The 22206-nt window shown below is 35.9% G+C and overlaps 3 protein-coding genes across 5 annotated transcripts in view; 1 reads left to right on the top strand and 2 right to left on the bottom strand.

Moving 5' to 3' along the window:
* The window catches only part of LOC134826252 (prenyl transferase-like), a 92610-nt gene that overhangs the window by 56862 nt on the left and 13542 nt on the right, over positions 1 to 22206 (bottom strand). The gene's annotated exons all lie outside the window — the stretch shown is intronic.
* LOC134826705 (protein Njmu-R1-like) lies at positions 954 to 4730 on the bottom strand. The gene is made up of 6 exons (XM_063839195.1): positions 4523 to 4730; positions 2869 to 3056; positions 2532 to 2703; positions 2241 to 2356; positions 1763 to 1910; positions 954 to 1608 (listed from the first exon to the last, which is right to left on the bottom strand). Exons 1-6 carry the CDS (start codon positions 4664 to 4666, stop codon positions 1438 to 1440), a joined length of 939 nt encoding a protein of 312 aa, XP_063695265.1. The 5' UTR covers positions 4667 to 4730; the 3' UTR covers positions 954 to 1437.
* The window catches only part of LOC134826249 (neurexin-1-like), a 56807-nt gene continuing 54793 nt past the window's right edge, over positions 20193 to 22206 (top strand). Inside the window, exon 1 of the mRNA XM_063838559.1 lies at positions 20193 to 20222. The gene's annotated coding sequence lies outside the window, so the exon portion shown is untranslated. The remainder of the gene's footprint in view (positions 20223 to 22206) is intronic.

The raw sequence follows: 22206 nt of genomic DNA, 5'->3' as shown, positions 1-22206 counted from the left end.
AAAAGTTTAAATCCCTCACTAACAGGAGAAATCAAACGAGGGAAATATTTGTTTACAATTTGAACTGCGAAATTCTGACAATCATTATCAGTTTCGTAAATAGCAATCAAAACATCGCACAGAAACCTATCGTCCAATTCATCCTTCAAAGTCCTATGAACAAACTCATGATCCTCCTGGAAGAAGACAGTACAGTATCTAGCTAGCCAGGACACACTCGCTTTTCTGAGATAATTGTTCAAACTACTTACAGCAGATTCTTTTATTGTCTTTAACATCGTATTAAATACACAAGACGCATCAGACCGCATCATGAGATACTTCATGATGTCCAATGTACAGATATCTAATGTTTCTGCAGGGAACTGATCAAGATGCACAAGAACATCGTATGTTTCGTTCAAGCTGAAATCAAAGCGATGCAATACCAATTTAGCGACCTGTAGCTGTAACTTAACGTTGTAGATATTAGTGTGGATAATATCTCGTAGAGAAGATACGAACTTCTGATCGGAAGATGCTTTGTTTGGGTAGGAGTCCAGTACAGACCGGATATTGTCGGAGATTGTGTCACATATCCAGGGTTCTAGCTGCCGCTCAGTTGTTAGAACAAGGTTAAGACATTGTGTAAGCGCTTTTACTTGACTATTATTGATAGAATTAATAGAGATCATTCTTCCGTTGCCTGAACTAATGAATATGTTTATTGCTTATAAATGTATAGATACAGGTTAATGTTTGATATATATATATATCATATAATAATATAGAGTATTCGATGCTTTAAAAAATGATGAGAACTAGATGCTCTATTGATTGAACTAATTCTAAAAATCGGAAAGCTCGATAAAATAGCGCTATAGTTTTGGCCGTAGTAGTAAATATCAAAAGTACAAATTATTTAATAATTAAATAAAACAGGAATTCATCGATAAGCATTAAAACTGCTAATTTGTGATATTAAATAGATAAATTGTATAGGTACTATTAGTAACACAAAATTAAATCCCAAAAATTGTTTCACGAAAATCAACTATCACTAATATATTATGTCGAAATATAAGTTTATTTAATACGTCAAAATGGTACATGAAAATATTTTAAAACGTTAAAAACATAATATTATTACGTCATAATATTCGCCACTAGATTTCTCGGCGCAAGGAGAAAAATTGAATGAAATTGATTCCTGAATCTAATTTAAAAAGATAAAGAACCTATCAAATCTATTCGCTTTCATACAAATATCAGGATTAGTAAGTTAAGAGCAAGAACACAGCAATTTAAGTCAGGAAAATACATAGCTGTACAGTCGGAACTACACAGTACACATAATTCGGGCAACATAATATTCACACGATAATCAATCTGATATATATGAACAGATAAAAACTATATATTATTATAATGGACTAAGAAATCTAATGTTACAAGATGCTATGAGGATACAGAGGATTTGTTCAACGTAACAGAGTCCTTATAGAGTCTAAACTTCTGAAGAATATTGAGTAGGTTCTCAAGACTCTCTAGACTGTACACCATACTCTCATGAGATAGCATCTCAAATAGTATCTTCCCGTTATCGTGCAGCTTTATAAACTCGTAACCCTGAGATGATATGGATTACTTTAAAAAGTCTTACAATATTAATAAGTGCAGTGCGGGCACAGTCTTAGCTTATATTGAGTCAACAAGCCCTCGGGTCTCGGTAGATTAACCAAAATACAAGAAGCTAATTTAACTGTTTAATAATGGTATTTACCTGAAAGAATGCATAGTGGTCAGCCTCAGCTAGGTGCAACAATCTGCGGAATGTGTTCAGATCCTCGTTCGCTGCTATCTTATAGTCTTCTAGCTTTTGCCGCACTACATACGCATCAAACTCTGATTCGATCATTGAGGCCCATTTTCTGAAATTATTATATTAATTACATTATTACATTATTGAATTATTATATTATTATTATATTAATTAAATAATATGGTTGGGAATGTTCAACGACAAATTCAAGATAAAGGGGATGGATGTATGGATATAAGTTGCCCAGATGATTATGATTCAGATATCAAGTAATGTAACAAATGAGTAGTTTGTAACCTAACCGACCCGGCCCTCGGGATTTTGTGAGATCAAATATCATCATTAAAACACACGTGAAACACACGTTAACCAGTTTAACTACTACGATAAGTTAAGTAATAAAAGTCACAGCAAAGATGACTGTTGAAAACACACTCACGAGCAGAACTTGTTAGATTCGTAGTTCACTATTTTGTTATCAAACTCTATCATTACTGTGTTTTCCTCGGCATTTGTACACGGCTCAAATACCACTTCTGTGTTGTACATTAGTTCCTGGTAAGGATTAAATTAATGGAAAGTAATTCGTACGATAAAAACCCTTTCAGCTTCGGTATGTTTATTTTATTCATACGATCAAGATAACGATTGAAGAGCAATTACTATGGAATGATCAAATCTTAATAACTAGAATAACGGCAACAGTTCAAGTTGAAAGATTTCAACGTACCTTGAGACTGCAGGATGAAATAAACAGATGAGTGTCCCTGACGATCTGACTGTTTGGATTGCTGGCCAGAATCTCGATATTATTCCTCGACAAAGCTATGTACAGCAGGGGAGACAGATCATTTTTAAAGTAATCCACCACTCTTAAGACATACTCAATACAATTGAACTGCCTGAAAAAATTTTTAAATGGACGGTAAAGTACAACATTTGAAGACAGTCAATTTATTACAATATAAATTTCATTTGAGGCCCCTGATTCAAGAAAATAGCATGTATCAACAATTATGATTCATGTTGAGACACAGTTGCGTTAAAGTTATGATAAGTTCGCCCACCATCGTAGGAGATAAGATTCAGGGTCAGCAAGATGTTCCACCAAAGTATCAGTGTACTTGTCCAGCTCATGGTAAAAGGGAGAGAGGAGGGCTGTACCATCACAGATAAAACACACGATATAGGTACTGGTCTCATCCTTTACGCTTCTGTAGTAGAGTGAGATTGAGATACCATCTTGGTTTAGAGCCTGTAATGAGCTTGATGTAAGGTTCCAGTTTTGATACGTTCCTTCCTTTTAGAACAACAAATATAATATTGTGTATGACTCAGGGGTGTAGGAAGCGGGGGGGCAGGGGGGGCCATCGCCCCCCCCCCCCCCCCCCCCCCCCATGAAATCTGGGCAAGGGGCCAAAAAGGGCCAACTTTTTAATTTAGGTTTCTAAAAATTTTTGGGAAAAAAATTTTTTCCCCGAAAATTTATTTAGTCAAAAATTTTCTAGGTCAAAATTTTTCAAAGTTTTTCTGGAAACTACTTTTGTTCATGTTTCATGCTACCCTGACCATTATGAGCCAAAAATATTTTTTTTGGTTTTCGAAGTTCGATGTATGTTTTTGGACTCGAGGGTTCCCCTTTGTAATGCGATCTCGGAAGGCAGGCCTCCCTTCCGCAATACGAGCTCGGAAGCGGGAGCTCTGCTTTCAGAGGTACGTATCGAGAATGACAAGGACCGAAAATTTTCTAAGTCAAAATTTTTCAAAGTTTTTCTGGAAACTACTTTTGTTCATGTTTCATGCTACCCTGACCATTATGAGCCAAAAATATTTTTTTTGGTTTTCGAAGTTCGATGTATGTTTTTGGACTCGAGGGTTCCCCTTTGTAATGCGATCTCGGAAGGCAGGCCTCCCCTTCGCAATACGAGCTCGGAAGCGGGAGCTCTGCTTTCAGAGGTACGTATCGAGAATGACAAGGACCAAAAATTTTCTAGGTCAAAATTTTTCAAAGTTTTTCTGGAAATTACTTTAGTTCATGTTTCATGCTACCTTGATCATTCTGAGCCGAAAATATATTTTTCTGTTTTCGGTTTTTTGAAGTCCGTTCCTACATTCGGAAGGTTGTGGATGCGATACTGATTGGTTTCATATACTAATTATAGAAAACGAGAATTTGGTCCGTAGATTTAAAGGAAAATGCGCAATTTGACGCGGAGAACTGAAAAAAATCGCGATTTGTCGTGAGGCCAGAATCTGAAAAATCGCGATTTGTCGCGGCAAACGTGAAAAATCGCGATACCGCACATGCTGCAATTTCCTTTTGCCCTTACCCTCGAAATTCAGGATTTGGCGCGAAGCGCCAAAAAATTTAGGGTGTGGCGCGAAGCGCCAAAAAAAATTTTGAATTTGGCCCCCCCATGAAGAAAATCATTCCTACACCCCTGGTATGACTAAAATCTAAAGATCTAAACATAGTTACAGATTAGATTTGATAAAGTGGCACCAGAGTAGTGGCTAAACAAGCACAAGACCTGTCAACACTCAGCACAAGTTACATAAAGGCTAACACAGTGCTGAAATGCTGATTAACCAAATTGTGTTACTAGTGTGCAGCTGTTTCATGCAAGTAGCTAAACCCCGAAAACGGGATTGTATTTTCCCAGCTAATGAAAATTTCAAGCATTATATCAAGAATGGGTGTCCTCTTGAAATATAACTCACCTGGATATGAGATGATGCCAGGGAGGAGTTTGATTTAGCTAGAATGTTCTGGAGGTAAGCGTGAACAATATCAACAGTCTTGGTGTCACACTGCTTGAACACGACTGGCAGACTAGGTACAGACGAAAACAGGATAAAACTCATCACACAATCATTTAGCCAGCCAAGTTACATGTTTTACATACTTTACATATTATCCTATCAGAATATAATAAGGAGCAGTTAGAGGGGTTAGACAGATGGAAATTGGAAGATAATATATATATATTAGCCAGTCGCATTGGTTATTTGTTGTTGATTTTGTCGAAACTATTACCTTACAAGACATTTTTGTGGCGGACCAATTTGCGACGACCGAAATTTTGGCGGTCCGAAAATATGGCGAAATTGAACAAAAACCGTCACATTTCGGACGTCACAGAAAATAAGGGTATTTTTCATCATTTTGTTTTCTGACACAAAGGAAATTCAAAATTTTCTAAAAATCGGTAAAATCATGTTGAAACAAAATGAAACTTATAAATCGATTTCTTCATCTTCCTCTAAGGGGTCCGGCTCGACTCTTTCAGTTTCACTTATTGAGTTTGGTATTAAATTGTTTATCTTGACTTAGTCTCTTATAAGACGTTTATGTTAGCACATAAATGTAATTTATTGTAAATTTAAAACGTATTACTTGACATTAAATTCATCATGGAATATTGTGTTTATTTGTCCCACCATCATATCACTAACTTTTCAAGAACAAAATGAATCGATGAAGCCACAATTATTGGAATAAGCTAAAAATAATGCGACGGATTCTATTACGACGACCGAAATTTTGGCGGTCCGAAAATATGGCGAAATTTCGGGAAAACCGTCACATTTCGTACATTATAAAAAAGTCTTGTAAGGTATGAACTACCACCTAAAATCAATTTAAATTGGGTCTGATTTTAAGAAACCGTATTATGAGAGGTTTGGACATGGTCAATAAATTTCGGTTCTCATTGCACCGATTAGAAAAAGTCTATATTCGGAAAAGTTCTTAAAATTAAACCTAAATTTAGTGCCATGTCACTACATTACTACACTACACTACTACACTACATTACTACACTACATTACTACACTACATTAGTACTACACTACATTACTGTACAATACATTACAACACTACATTATTACACTACATTACTGTACACTACATTACTACACTACATTACTACACTACATTACTACACTACATTACTACACTACATTACTGTACACTACATTACTACACTACATTACTACACTACATTACTACACTACATTACTACACTACATTACTATACACTACATTACTGTACACTAAATTACTACACTACATTACTACACTACATTACTACACTACATTACTACACTACATTACTACACTACATTACTACACTACATTACAAAACTACATTACTGTACACTACATTACTACACTACATTACTACACTACATTACTACACTACATTACTACACTACATTACTACACTACATTACTACACTACATTACAAAACTACATTACTGTACACTACATTACTACACTACATTACTACACTACATTACTACACTACATTACAAAACTACATTACTGTACACTACATTACTACACTACATTACTACACTACATCAGAGGCACATATTAGGTGCGATGGGTGCGGGATCGCACAATTAACCGTTTTCCGCACATTTCCGCATAATTTATTGTTTTCCGCACACTTCCGCACATTTTGTAATTTTCTGCATATTTCCGCATAATTAGCATTTTCCGCGTAATTTCGCGTAATTTTGAAATTTTCGCGTTAAGATTTTCGAGTGTAAAAACCAAAATATGTTAAAAGTCGGGCCCTTTTTGGACCGTGACTCAGGCCCTTTTAGGACCGTGACTCAGGCCCTTTCGGGACCGTGACCAAGGCCCTTTTGGAACTCATACCTAGGCCACGTGACCCAGTTACCACGTGACCCAGGCCCTTTCGGGACCCTGACCCAGGCCCTTTCGGGACCGTGACCCAGGCCCTTTTGGAACTCATACCTAGGCCACGTGACCCAGTTACCACGTGACCCAGGCCCTTTCGGGACCGTGTCCCAGGCCCTTTTGGAACTCATGCCTGGGCCACGTGACCCGGTTACCACGTGACCCAGGCCCTTTCGGGACCATAACCCAGGCCCTTTCGGGACCGTTACCCAGGCCCTTTCGGGACCGTTACCCAGGCCCTTTCGGGACCGTGACCCAGGCCGTTATGGAACCCTCGTCGTTACCGTACTTCGATCATACCTGCAGCCCTTTTTATCGGGTAATGAGCTCTATTCGTTGTAGCGTTGGCTTTATAGTGGGCTTAATGGATCTTGGATCAAATGGTTTACAAGTACTGACGATCAATGCCAACAAGCGTGTCACATATTTGCGATCACGCATGGGATCTAATCGACTCTATCAAGAGGCGTCTTCAAATAACTGTCTCCTGATCTCTACCAGATCAAGTCACTGTTCTCAGATAACTGAATCTCAATATAGGTTCAATCATCTACACCCTCAGTAACACATAAACAGACCTATTTTTGATAAGAGCGGCGGTTATACGTTTAGAATTTCCAAAGTCCTTCAGAAAATGCAAAAGAAAACCGCACAATTCCCGCACAAATTTCAAAAAATCGTCGCACATTTGCCGCATAATTGGTAAAAATTTACCGCACCTTACCGCACATTTTACCTTTATAGTCGGGTGCGGTACCGCATAATTTCGATTTTTTTACCGCACCTAATATGTGCCTCTGCACTACATTACTACACTACATTACAAAACTACATTACTACACTATATTACTACACTACATTACTACACTACATTACTACACTACATTACTAAGTTACTACACTACATTACTACACTACATAACTACACTACATTACTACACTACATTACTACACTACATTACAACACTACATTATTACACTACATTACTACACTACATTACTACACTACATTACTACACTACATTACTACACTACATTACAACACTACATTATTACACTACATTACTACACTACATTACTACACTACATTACTACACTACATTACTGTACACTACATTACTGTACACTACATTACTACACTACATTACTGCACTACATTACTACACTACATTACTACACTACATTACTACATTACTACATTACTACACTACATTTCTACACTACATTACTACACTACATTACTACACTACATTACTACACTACATTACTACATTACTATACTACATTACTACACTACATTACTACACTACATTACTACACTACATTACTACACTACATTACTACACTACATTACTGCACTACATTACTACATTACTTATACTGCCATTACACTACATATTCCAATTCATGCAAAGACAAGAAAATGTTACTTGGTTGATCATGTAAACTTCATGTACAATGTATCACAACTTTCAAACATAATTATAACAATTGGGAATTTGATATCTTCAACTCAAAAAAAATAGAACAACTTCGTCCAAGAAAATTATAATAACATAGCACAATATTTTGATGCTGAAAGGAAATTCCCTTTAAATATTATGGGCAAATCCGTTTTCAGTATTTTTGCAAAAACGAAATTAACGACGAAAAATCGATTAACACGGGACTCGACTCGAAAAATTACAATATGAAATTAATCAGAACTCCCTAAAGAACTGAAATTAGCGTTCAAACCTTGAAACTGTCGCATTCATGCAGTGTATTATACTATAATCTGCAAATTATTTAATCAATATAATATTATGATAGTTTAAAGTTCATAATCATCTTTTCTCTCGATATAGTTGAAAGAAGTGTTTTTAATGAATGACCATGACCGTCTTTGTACAATGCACATAGAGAAAAGACTTTTCTTAGTTTTTTAATTGTACAGATTAAGCCGATTATGATCTTGATAGTAATTGGAAAATTTGTAGTCAAATTATGCACATCGTGATCGCTAACCCCCCTTGGTCTTGGCCTTCAAGCCTTCATTAACTAGAGGCTTCAAATCAGTACTTAGCAGCTAATTTATTTCAAAGAGTTGGTCAAAATAGGTCATAAACACTTCCCCCAAACTGCAACACGTTCGCTATCAATAATATATTAGATATAATAACATATTTTGATAAAATAACGATTAATAGATTAATATAAGTTTATTAATAATATTAAGCTGTCGGTCTTGGCGTCGCAAAGCAGCTCACTTTATGAAAAAAGCTACAGTATAATCTAGTACACATAATTATGTAAAAACAAACATTGTAATTAAGGAAATAGTTGACTAATATTCATGGTACTATGCATAATGTGATAACAAACTTTGCAAATTAAGATAACAAATTTCTGTCGTCAAAGCTCAAGATCTGCCTCTGAAACCTTTGGGTCGTCTTGGGATAACGGTGTCATCGGCGTTATCGGCATTTACATCCTCAGAATTCCTATTTTGATGTTCACTGTCAGGATCTGGTCGATACTCAATTCTCTGCATGCCCCTAGTTTTCCCATTGGCTCTACCACCAGCCGAACCTCTACCGTGATAACCTCTCCCTCTCATATTCTGTCCTCTCTGGTAATTTTGACCTCTCATATTGTTGTGACCCCTCATATTGTGACCCCTCATGTTGTGACCGTTTTGGTGTGGCCTATTTGATGGCTCATAATCATCATAGCTATGGTCGTTCTGTCGATGATTGCTGTAGCCTTGTGACCTACGCATCCTGCTGTCATCCTGGTATCTAGGCTGTTCACGATAATATCTTGGCTCTTCTGGTTCAGGATAAACCTGGGCCTGGGGACCTCTCCCTCTTAAGTTTATCTCCTCAGTGTAGCTTCCGGTGTCACCAAATTCACCAGGATACCACACAATAGGATTGAACATGGTAACATGGGAGATACTCTTGATACTCTGGATTGACTCGTAGATCCTATTAACGGACCCAGCGAGACAACTCACATCTTTGTTCGTTAATGACACGACAAATTCTGAGGAATAAGGAAGCGGATCCTTATGGACTTGCACGAACGACCGAAAGTCTTTTTGAATGTTCTTAACATTCATCCCCTGTTTACCAATAATCATGCTGCATACAAACTCTGGAACAACAAGTCGAATTTCATTATACTTGTTCATCATTAATTCAGGAGGAGCGATCTGCAAATGCGGAATTAATTCGGTTAACACATTTATCAGATCAACAGAGCTACACTCCAGGTTTAAAATCCTATCCGGAGACTTAGGGGGGAAAGGTTCTCCGTTAGCGTGCTGGGTATAGATAGTGATTTTACAAGGATCATTGCATCTACTTTTAATATCCTTGATATGGCTGCCTTCTGGTCCAAGGACAACCTTAACCTTACTTTCCTTCATGAGAATGCGATAAGTGTTTTCTCCCAGAATTTTCCTTCTCCTCTGTGGCATATTTCTGTCCTGACTGGCATTGCCAGGAGGTTCACTGTGCATGTTTGCATAAGCTGCGTTGCTGTGCCTCCCTCCTCGTTGTTGCACAATTCTACCACCTCGAGACATTCTATCTGTAAACATTTTATTAGCATTCATTTTTTCAATAACGAGTTGTACTTTTACTGATTACTTGATTATTGTATTTATATCATTTTTGAATCATTTCTAGGTAGAATCATCCTTCTAACAAAAGCTATCATTGCATTAAGCAGTAAGCACCATATAGATTCTAATCAAACTCGGGGTATTATTATATAATATGATGTAGATAGAAACTAAAAGAAACAAATCATCACAAGTCTCATCAGATAAGTATTACAGTATTTACATATTATTTATAATTCAAGGCATTGCTTACAGTTAAAATAACACTATCATATCTGGTTTATTATTATTATAGCTTAGAATAACTGAATATGAAAACTACACGTATTACACTGTTACTTTAAATCAATTTCAATAACGTATTCATTTAAGGGGGAGTTTGCCCTGATTTTTTTGTGAAATTTGATTTTGAGATAGCCAGTTGTCCAACAAACTAGGGCCTGTGACCGAACTTTTGAGGGAGTTCCGGACTCCGGGTGCCCACTGGTGCATGTGGGACAGCTGCAGCCACGCGCACGCCCATATTTGGTCCTAATTATGCCCAATTTTTTAGCATGTTCAGGTGATTTGGCAAAATTTGGCATAATTGAGACCCAATATAAGCGTGGCACCGGTGGGCACCTTCAAAATTTTTAGTTATTAGTTCATAAGTTTATAAAACTTATGTTAACTATCTTCACAGTTCATTAAAGCTTCTTTAAACTATTGAATAATCTCAAGGTGTAAATTGCTGTTTAAATTTGATTATGTATCAGAGATGGTAAAATAAAACAATAATTTGCAGTAGGTAGCATCATTTGATATCATAAACTATCATCAACCCGAGCATGTACTATCTGTCTTAAGTTTATTTTAGCCTAAAATATTCTGGATCCAGGAATTGGGTCATTCAAAAGCTCTCGGCGAAGCAAATGGCATGGATTTATATCTTTATTTGTACAAAAGAGTTGTACACCAAAGTCCCTTTTGTTGTAAAACTGAAAATTCCTGGTACCCAGTTAAAGATTATAGATTGAAGAATATCTATCTAAACATGTTTAAATTCAGAAGTTAATAACCATACTTGGTGCTTGATATGAAATGAAATGAAACATCGCATTTACCGCTTCAAATATCAACAACCAATATTATGGAAAATAAAAATTGCCGACTTCAAAGCAGCTGGCATGGCATGGCGACAAAAGTGATAATTTAAACTCCAAAATGTATGTATGTTCTCAGTAATTGTAATGTGTAAGAGTAAGATGTAAATGGCCAAAACAAATGTTATATCTATTTCAAAATATCACATAGCTATCATCATATCAACAATTTTGTTGATTAAGCTTGCATTTCAAAATAACAGTTACTCAGTTATAAGGTAGGAATATCAAATATGATTTTAACTTAAATAATGTCACCTAGTCTAGGGAGTAGCTAAGGATTCATTGGATCTATGCAATCTCCTCCGTCGACTGAGCCGAATGAAAGGAAACTTAATTGAGGGTTAAATGAGGAGGGGTACCTGTTAAAAGTTCTTGAATAAACTTCCTAGGATACCCCTTCAGTGCATACTGTAAACATAGTCATAGTTCTATTAGTATTAACTATATAATACTATTAACTGTTCTTATTCATGTAGAAAATACACAAAATATATATATATAATCACAATAAATGTGCGTGTGTGGAAAATTTAGGAACAGCTTAATCAAGAAAATGGTAAGTGGGTTGGGACTGATTTTTTCGGTATGGTTTTTTTTTTCATTTTTTGTCCAAGATGAGATGTGTGTGGCCAGCAAGTAGTGATCTTTGGAAGACAATATTGTTGCAGTCAAAATCTTTTACGGTCCAATCAAGCAGGGCGTGGCTATGTTGATTATTTAATAGTGCAGACTGAGCCTGGTAAAATCCATCCTTTGCTTACGGGGCTTGTACTGTGACAATAGGTTGATCACCATACCCACGGTTTCTTCGGTTGCAACATCGGCACATTTGTCCACGTACGCAAGCAATAATACCGAAAATGCTGATCAAAAGTACAAAAAAGGCTGGAAAAATAAAAGTTTGAAACAGATAGTGGAAAAATCCATATTCACCATCAAGAGGATTCCTCCCTCTCCTAAAATCAGGAATCCAGGCATCTTCTTGAGGAAGTCCAGTAGGATAGATCTCTGTTGTGGAAAGACGAAAAGTTAATAAAATATCAACTAATTTAGTAAGACAATCTACAATAAAATAAAAAAGGAATGACTTTTTATAGTAACAAAATTCACCATTAATCTTTTACTCTTAAATAAAACTTGTGAATGCGGACTACCTAAAATTTGAATCTTACAAATTATAAAATACTTATTTGGAAACAGATAACATTGCTTCTTTGTCTAAGTTTCAAACGAAATCTCAGGTGCAATGCAATACCCATTACCTGTTAAAGTTTCAAAAATGCAGTTAATAAGAATTATAGTTGGGAGTTCAAAATAATTGTACTTACTGTCGAAGCAGTATTCGTTTGTACTGTTTGCAAGGCCAATTTCTTCAAAACCTTTGTCAGGAACAAACCAATGTGTCTTAACTGCATCATGATCCATCACGTCAACCCTCAACTGAAATTTAAGGTCACCTCTGAAAGTTTGAATAAATTTAACAATTTCAAAAAATAATGACGTCAAGGCCAGAAAATAATGACCCTGACAAGGCCAGAAATATCTGTCAGCTTATACAAAATTAGAATCAACAAGACTACCTCTTATCAATCAGCTATAAATAGGACACAAAAGTTTATCTGCCTTTTCTTCATCTTACCATCGTTTTAAGATGACAAATTTGCATACTTGTTTAATATTTATTCTTTATACTTCCATTTATTTATGCTTTTGCCATACTCGATAGCACAATTATTGTGAATGTTATCAAAAAACTTGCCCTCATTTTCTACCAAACTATTTGCTTTTGCTAAACACATTAATTTCGATCACGTCTTCTTGCACAAGAACGAGCACAAAGTGGCCTGGCTCAAGCATCAACAAAGGCACTGTAAATAACATTAAGGGGGCCGGGGGGGGTCTTCATCAAAATTCTCTCGAAATTGACTTTGTAGTTGTTTCTGATGGAGGGGAGTGATATCTATCAGCTGTTTTTGGTCCCATGGAAAAATATTGTTCCTAGCTGAAATTATTGCCTGTCAAAGGTCAGCGCTTATGTGTAATTGTATTGCGCGAGCGATTTTCAATTGCGCGCCCTGAAAATTGAGTCTAAAAATCTATCTTCTCCTACATTTTTTGAGCAATCACCCTGAAACTTTCAGGATATGTTCTAAGGGCCATTTAGAAGAGATTGTCGGGCCAGAATTTTGAGATAGGCCTTAGAAAATTTTTTATTCGATTTTGAAAATCTTGGACCTCGTATTTTGACGATTTTTTCAGGTCCAAGATTTTCAAAATCGAATAAAAAATTTTATTAGGCCTATCTCAAAATTCTGGCCCGACAATCTCTTCTAAATGGTCCTTAGAACATATCCTGAAAGTTTCAGGGTGATTGCTCAAAAAATGTAGGAGAAGATAGATTCTTAGACTCGATTTTCAGGGCGCGCGATTGAAAATCGCTCGCGCAATACAATTACACATAAGCGTTGACCTTTGACTGGCAATAATTTTGGCTAGGAACAATATTTTTCCATGGGACTAAAAACAGCTGATAGATATCACTCCCCTCTATCAGAAACGACTACAAAGTCAATTTCGAGAGAATTTTGATGAAGACCCCCCCCGGCCCCCTTAAATCTAAATCTGTAAAAACTGACTTGATTGAATTAAGAAAGACCTAATATTGTGAAGGTCAAGAAATCGTGTTATGATATCGTTATTATCTTGACAATCTTGTAGCTTAGGATTTGAAATTTGTATCCTTGTATTCCTTTCTTGACATGCCATCTCAATTAACTTTTTCAAATCATTTGCCTCAGGCTCAGTGAGGAGATTAGACTGTTCATAGCGGCTTGTGAATCAGTACTGCTCTACGGATCAGAAACTTGGACACTGACAAAGGCTCAAGAGAAAAGTTTGGACGGGACATACACAAAGATGTTGCGTATGATGCTGGGTATCTCATGGAAGGACAAGGTCAGCAATATAACTTTGTATGGTAGCCTACCAAGGCTGTCAAACAAGTTACGAAGCAGGAGATTAAAAATGGCGGGACACTGCATCCGACATCCTGAGGCCTGAGCTACTTGCCAGTGATTTAGTCCTATGGGAACCTACGCACGGTAGAGCACAGCAAGGCCGACCAAGACAAAGCTACTTGTCTATGTTACTGTTCAGGAAGCTGGGACAAACTCTAAAGATGAACTGCGAACCCTAATGCGGGACAGGGATATATGGAGGGGGTTTTCTGGCGTAGATCGGACTTAGCTCCGACATAGTAGTAGTAGTAGTAGTAGTCAGTGAGGAATTGTTTCCCTACTCTTGTCGAAGGCAAAAAGATTGTAGGGAATAAGTAATCGGGTTAGGATATATGAGGTGGGCCGATGGACCTGCGGTGATGACAAAAGTCTGCTCCTTGGCAATATAGACCACTCCCCTATAATAATGTGTATAAAAGGAGTCTATTTTGCGCGCGCGATACCAGTTATGTGTTAATTAATTACAAGCATAGCAACCAGTTTTTGGTGCTTGACGACTGTTACACACGGATCAATCATCAATTTAAGTGTTATTTTGGTGAACAAGCTTAATAAATTACTGAGTGATAAAATTCAGCAAGTCAAAACAAATAAAATTATGATATCAGCTGATAAACTCGTGGCTGATTATTTAACAGTTGATCGACACTGAATGGTAAAAAGCAAATACAGTTTAGAACAGATGTTACTTTAAATTTACATAAGCAACTAAGATCAAGATTGCGGTATGCTTTTAAAGAATCCTATATCAAATCAAAGGCTCAATAGTCTTTGGTGCTGTAGAATGTAGATGTGTCGAGTAATCATCAAAATTTATTAGTTTATGTTAGATACAAATAATAACTAAGACGAGACAGAATATTTTATTACAGTCAATAAAGTTGATCGTGAAATTTGATCGTGCGTGGTGTTACCGCGGCAAAATTCTTGTTAGAAATAAATTTTGGTGGTTATTCAATGAAACTAATAAATCAATGAAACTAATAAATCATATATTAAAATATATTAACCAGCATCTTTGTTGTTGCTTTTTTATATGAATCAGATTAGGCAAAGTACTTTTTCGATTAATGCAGTGGATCAAAACTGGATATGTGACAGTATCAACAGAGAATGCATTAAATAACATAGTTTTGCATCATGTACACAAGAAACATTTGGCAACATCATGTTAAGGACTATTCTGGCATATTGTAGTCATACACTGTTATTGGTTAACGTCAATCAAGATACAGTCATATCATAGCAAAATAAGATTATTTAACTTACCCTAGTGAAAATGATCCTTGGACCATACTCCCGATCGAATTCAGCAAATGCCAGACACTTGAATTTTCCAATAGAAATCTGGTCCTTGATTGTTTTGCATGTTACACTACTGGCAGGTAGATTGACCCCACTAGCGCATTCATGTTCTTTAATCTCCCCTTGGTTTCCTTTAACAGTAACATACAACGGTCTCCAATAATCTTGCCCGGAATAATATTTCTGATCAGGGCTTTCTGATCTTAACTTTATTGTGATCCTGTATTCTGTACCTGGAGTAATTTGCAACTTAGGTTCAGTAGATTTGAAATTACACAATTCAATATAAGGTAAACCAAAGTTAAGTAAAATTTAGGACATCAGCTCATGTCTAAAGGTAAAGCTCAACAAATCAGTAAATTGTATCCATAAAAGGTTGACTAAAATAAGGCCGAGGGTATGTAAATAGCCATGATCCATCCGTCAACATAAATGTGTGATTTTTTAATCAAATAATCAAAAAATTGTAAAATTTACTTTCACATACCATGATCAGATAGACAAATGTTGAAAAGAAATAGTAGTAGTACAGCAACTTCTACATTCATTGTTCCATTCACTGATAATGTCAAATATTAATATCCATTCACTGGCAATGTTAATTGTTAAGGCCACAGGGGGGGGTCCGAGGTCGATTTTGAGATTTTGAGATATGTTGTAGAGCTCTATCTAAATTTTCAAATGCTTTTGTCCTTACCGAAAACAAAGTTTCCTATTTGAAGATATCGCGCGTTGAATTTTGAGGTTTACCTGTAATTCTATTGTAAATGAAAACTTTAAATGAAATCGTGTTCAAAATCTATCTTCTTTTTCAGTTTATGACTTAGAACCTTGTAACTTGGCAACAATGTTCTTCAAGGTATTTTGAGTTTTTGTTATGTAACGATTTATGATATCTTGCTCCAAAGCTGAGATATGAGGTTAACCATGAGTGCGGGTTACAAAATTTAAAATGGTTAACCTCATAAAAAGAGTTAGGAGCAAAATTACAACAATCGTTACATAACAAACTTTTAAATTTATGTCAGGAACATAAGTTCCAAATATGAGGTGAAATGGATAAAAACTCTAGGAGAAGATAGATTTTGAAGTCAAAAATTCGAGGTTTTCAGGAGAGGCAAAAAACTGTTTTTTTATGTTATGTGATTTTTGAGAATTTTGCCTTTATTTGTATATTTTTCAAAGTTTAACTGCTGAAATAACACAAAAACAATAAAAACAAAGCTTATCGTAGTTTTCAGTTGTAATGGCATCAATATTTCTGCCCTCCATTATCGATTTATCAAAAAAATGAGGTTAAATGAGAATTGGTTAACCTCATTTATAAAAAAAAGTAAAATAGCTACAGACAAATGAGTGGTGGCAAAGTATCCACCACAAAAATATATATTGATTCAAAGCATAATGTTTTTTTGCATTTTTTGAGGCCTCGACCCCCCCCCCCCCCCCCCTGTGGCCTTAACAACCTTAGGATTGGTAATAATAATAGTACAGCAATAAGATAGTGTTTAAAATAATGAAACATAACAGAGACACTTCTCATTAAGGGCAGTGACCGAGCCTGCCCATTTTCCCACGCACACGGTTTGTCGACAATTGTCACATATTGTCAAACTTGTCATATCTCGTCATAAATAGTCATAAATAGTCATAAATAGTCGTGTATTTTCATATATTGTCAAATCTTGTCTTGTATTGTCAAATATTGTCAAATATTGTCAAACATTGTCAAATATTGCCAAATATTGTCAAATATTGTCAAATATTGTCAAATATTGTCAAATATTGTCAAATATTGCCAAATATCGTCAAATATTGTCAAATATTGTCAAATATTGTCAAATATTGTCAAATATTAATAACTATTGTAAGATATTGTATAATATAGTAAAATAATGTAAAATATTGTAAAATATTGTTAAATATTGTTAAATATTGTCGCATATTGTCAAAATTGTCGTATATTGTCATATATTGTCAACTATTGTTGTATATTGTCATATATAATTGTCAAATATTGTCATATAATCGTATATTGTCATATATTGTCAAATCTTGTCGTATATTGTCAAATCATGTCATATATTGTCAAATCATGTCATATATTGTCGTATATTGTCGCATATTGTCATATATGGTCAAATCTTGTCGTATATTGTCATATATTGTCAAATATGTCGTATATTGTCATATATTGGCACATATTTTCACATATTGTCAAATCTTGTCGTAAAATTGTCATGGCATTGGGCACTCTCGGTTCCTGCCCCATTAAAATAATAAAGAATTAAGCTTGAAGAATGAGCTCGCTGAGATAATGAGTGAAGTGGATGAGACTACCAGGGAGTCACTGCAGCTGGTACAAGAGCATGGGTCAGGAGCTTGGCTAACATGTGTCTCGCCATTCAACAGCTAGGGTATGCTTATAGCAAGCAAGACTCCCGAGATGCTGTTATCTCCGGTATGGTTGGGACATCCCTAACACCCCAAGATTCTGTGATTATGACAACGCTGGCAGAGCGGCGAATACGTGGGGACCTTATTGAAGCTTTTAAGGTTATTAATGGCTTGACTGATTATGGTTCAGACTTGTTCAGACCAAGCAGATCAGGTCTTAATCTGGTTTCATCCAATAGATGTAGTAAGAGTGTGACAAAGGTCAAGAATCTTCAGTGTTCTTTTCTTCCAGAGCGGGTTGTTCCTTATTGGAACAAACTCCCTTCGGAGGTGAAGAACTGCTTGACAGTTTTGAGTTTAAAATTGGATTGGAAAGTTTTAAAAAGAATATGATTTCTAAATTGTATTGTAAATGACTTTCATTTTTGGAATGTTTCGAAAGAAGTTTTAACAAGAATTGAAGGTACCAGTTATATCAGTAATAAGGAAAAACACAATGATTATCTGTGGTTCCATCCTTATGTAGCAAAGAAACGTTTTATAAATCTTTACTCCACTGGGAAGTATGAATAAATTAAATTTTGTAATGTTGTTTTTATTCATGATTAATATTTGATAAATTATTACCTTTAAATTTGATGGAGAAATAGTTTTTTTCCATGTAGTGTGATGATACTTTGTAGACATTAGTGATGATGTTATGTCATAATTTTTACTTTACTTTACTTTACTTTACTTTACTTTATGGAGCCAAGAATGATCACAATCATATCCTCAACTGTATGTGAACTACAACGTCATAACAACGTGAGAGACTCAGTTGCTGAATACCTTAGACCAAGGATGTGATATGAGGATTGAGCCCCTGTTAAAACTTTATAATCAGCCAACTTCCAACAAAAGGGCAACAATGCTGATCGATAAGGCCGGGCTCGATTTATCAACAAGGGGGGTTTGGAGCATATTTGAGAGTACTTTGCATAAAGTTAACTAAAACACGGCCGTACATGATGGCATTCAAATTAAGCTATTATTTCAGGATTTTCCGGGTAAAAATTTCGGATAAAATCCAAAAAGGTGGTCAAAATGTGCTTATTTTTGCTTAAATTTAAAATATTTTTTTGTTGTTATTTTAAATAATTCAGCTTCATTCAACTAAAAAATAATCGTATATTATCGTGTTAGCCTAAATTTTTTCTTTCGAGAAATACCACTTAATATACTTTATCGAAATTTGAATATTTTTGCTCCGCAAGCGTTTCGTCAAAAAATTTCAAAGGGCCATAACTCAGCAAGATTACGTTTGTTTGAGCTTATTATGTATTATCGTAACTGGGGGATGAACCAAAAGGTCCTAGTGAGGTTGGCCAAAACTGTGATGTTTTCCTCCCTCTTCTATGGCTCATTTATCTGGCAAACTAATGCCAACATGCTGGAACTGAACAAACTTTGGTACAAGGTTGCAAAATCTGCTGTGGGAGCAGTCTTCAATGTTCAAAATGCCATACTAGAGGTCATCTTGGGAATACCCCACTCCGGGTTACAAACAGAATACTATCGGTGAAGCACTACCTGAAGGTATTCAGTAGTATACATATCGATGTACACCATGACTTCATATGCAGAGAGATAGAATCCGGATACACAAAAATTCTGGGCCACATGCGGGATGTGCTGAAATTTCTAAAGTGGAAGGTGGAAGTACATGCTGACTCTGTCCTGCCAGGTGATGCAATAATAATTGAACTGAATGATGCCTCGAAATTGTTCGAGCTCTCTAGGAAAGCCTGCCATTACTGATTACACCAAGGTCTCTATCAAACAATTCACTGAATTCGTATGGCAGGAATCTATTAAGAACCAGTTACAAATGGAGGGCTGGTCTCAAATTCCCATGGTGTCTACCACCCCCTGAAGTTCCCTCATCATACTAGCAGAGAAACTGAGGTTCTAGTCATGAGCTTGTTTTACAAAAACAATCTTCTAAACTCATTTTTTTTTATCCTTGACAGACTGAAATGGCCATCTCCCTATTCAAAAAAAAAGTGAAATACAATTTATATATATATATTGCATCTGTTGTAGCATTGATATCTGGATATTATCCGGTTGGAAGAGACAAGGACAAGTGAAACAAGGAAGTTAGGAGTAAGGGCAAATTTTCGGCGTCAACGCCATCTTCAGGCTCAAATGTTTTAATACTGTCAACACTACTATATAACAAATAATTTGAGCCTGAAGATGGCGTTGACGCCGAAAATTTGCCCTTACTCCTAACTTCCTTGTTTCACTTGTCCTTGTCTCTTCCAACCGGATAATATCCAGATATCAGTATTTCAATCATGAGACTAATAAACAGCGAACTACTCCGTTATTTGATGTTGTAGCATTGTTTAAAAAGGGTATTAAATCGGACCCCTTAAATTATAGACCAGTTTCATTAACGTGTATTTTGTGCAAAGTGTATGAAAAGTTGGTGAGAGCACATGTATTAAATTTTCTAGAACATCGAATTTCAAAGCATCAGCATGGATTTGTTAAGGGTAAATCATGTTTATCTAATCTTTTAGAGACATTTGATGACATTCTTGACATTTTAGATGAAGGTGCCCCGGTTGATCTTCTATACTTTGATTTTAGTAAGGCATTCGACACAGTCCCCCACTTTCGACTTCTGTCTAGATTGGAAGGCTTTGGTGTCAAAGGAAAGGTTTTAGATGTTATTAAAGATTTTCTGACAGACAGGACTATGAGGGTTTCTGTAGAAGGACAATGGTCCGAGGTTAAACATGTTTTATCTGGTGTTCCTCAGGGGTCAGTTCTAGGCCCTCTCCTATTCATTCTGTATATTAATGATTTGCCTGACCTTGTAAAAAATAAGATAAAGTTATTTGCTGATGATCTTAAATTAATTGGTAATGCAGCTAACCACGGTAGTGTTGCTGAAGATATCGAAGAATTAGAAGTTTGGGAAAGTATTTGGCTTTTACAATTTAATCCGGCCAAGTGCAAAGTAGTGCACATTAATTTTAACAACAATCCTAATTTAAATTATAAGGTAAATGGTATAGAACTTGAAGTATCTGCACAGGAAAAAGATTTGGGGGTTATTACCCATAGCTCCCTGCTTTGGAACGAACAGATCAAAGCATGTATTGCTAAGGCAAATCGTATGATTTGTTGGATTGTAAGGAATTTAGTTATTAGAGAAAAGGTTGTTATGATTGCTATATATAAAGCTTTAATAAGACCTCATCTTGAGTATTGTGTCCAATTGTGGAATCCACCTGCGGCTCATGGAAGTTGGGGGACTGTTTTGGAGCTGGAGAGCGTCCAGAGGCGGTTTACCCGTCTGATTGATGAGGTGGGTACTCTTCCTTACAGCCGCGCCGTAGACTGGAAATCCTCAATTTGAAAACGCTGGCAGAGCGGCGAATACGTGGGGACCTTATTGAAGCTTTTAAGGTTATTAATGCTATGACTGATTATGGTTCAGACTTGTTCAGACCAAGCAGATCAGGTCTTAATCTGGTTTCATCCAATAGATGTAGTAAAAGTGTGACAAAGGTCAAGAATATCCAGAAGTCTTTTCTCCCGGAGCGAGTTATTCCATATTGGAACAAACTCCCTCCGGACGTCAAGAACTCTGTGACAGTTTTAGGTTTTAAAATTAAATTAGAAGGATATAAGATAGATATGATTTCTAAAAGTATTACAAATGATTGCTTTTTTTGGAATGTTTCTAATGAAGTTTTAGTAAGAATTGAGGGAGCCAGTTATGTCAGTAATAAAGAGAAACATAACAATTATCTTTGGTTCCATCCTTATGTGGCAAAGAAGCGTTTTATAAATCTTTATTCCACTGGGAAGTTTTTAAAATAGGATAATGTTTTTGATGAAATTGTTTTTAAATATTGTATTTGATAATTAATTAATGTTGGTGGGGAAATATTTATTATATATTTTTTCACACAGTGCGATGATAGTTTGTAGACATGTGTGATGATGTGATGTCATAAATTTTACTTTACTTTTACTTTATTGCTCCTGTGGTCATGAAGAACAAACTGCAATTCATGTTGACGAAGACCTTAGGGACCAAGCCTCATATCTTCTCAGTGTTGGTAACGAGGTCTCCAGTCTGGAAGATCTGGGTACTCCACACTTATAATAATAATTACAACATTTATAAACCGCCTTATAGCTAAATCATATAACT

Source organism: Bolinopsis microptera, chromosome 2, assembly GCF_026151205.1.
Source record: "Bolinopsis microptera isolate Bmic1 chromosome 2, MBARI_Bmic_1.0, whole genome shotgun sequence".
NCBI lineage: Eukaryota > Metazoa > Ctenophora > Tentaculata > Lobata > Bolinopsidae > Bolinopsis > Bolinopsis microptera.
The sequence above is the reverse complement of the archived record's forward strand: the minus strand, read 5'-3'. Positions and strand labels throughout refer to the sequence as shown.

Bases quoted from the DNA above. Each gene is read 5' to 3' on its own strand.
- LOC134826705 (XM_063839195.1), bottom strand. From the start codon at position 4,666: ATGAGTTTTATCCTGTTTTCGTCTGTACCTAGTCTGCCAGTCGTGTTC. The intron at 3,057-4,522 runs GTGAGTTATATT...AGCTCATTACAG, and splicing joins TGGCATCATCTCATATCCAG to GCTCTAAACCAAGATGGTAT. The intron at 2,704-2,868 runs GTGGGCGAACTT...AAATTTTTTCAG, and splicing joins GAATCTTATCTCCTACGATG to GCAGTTCAATTGTATTGAGT.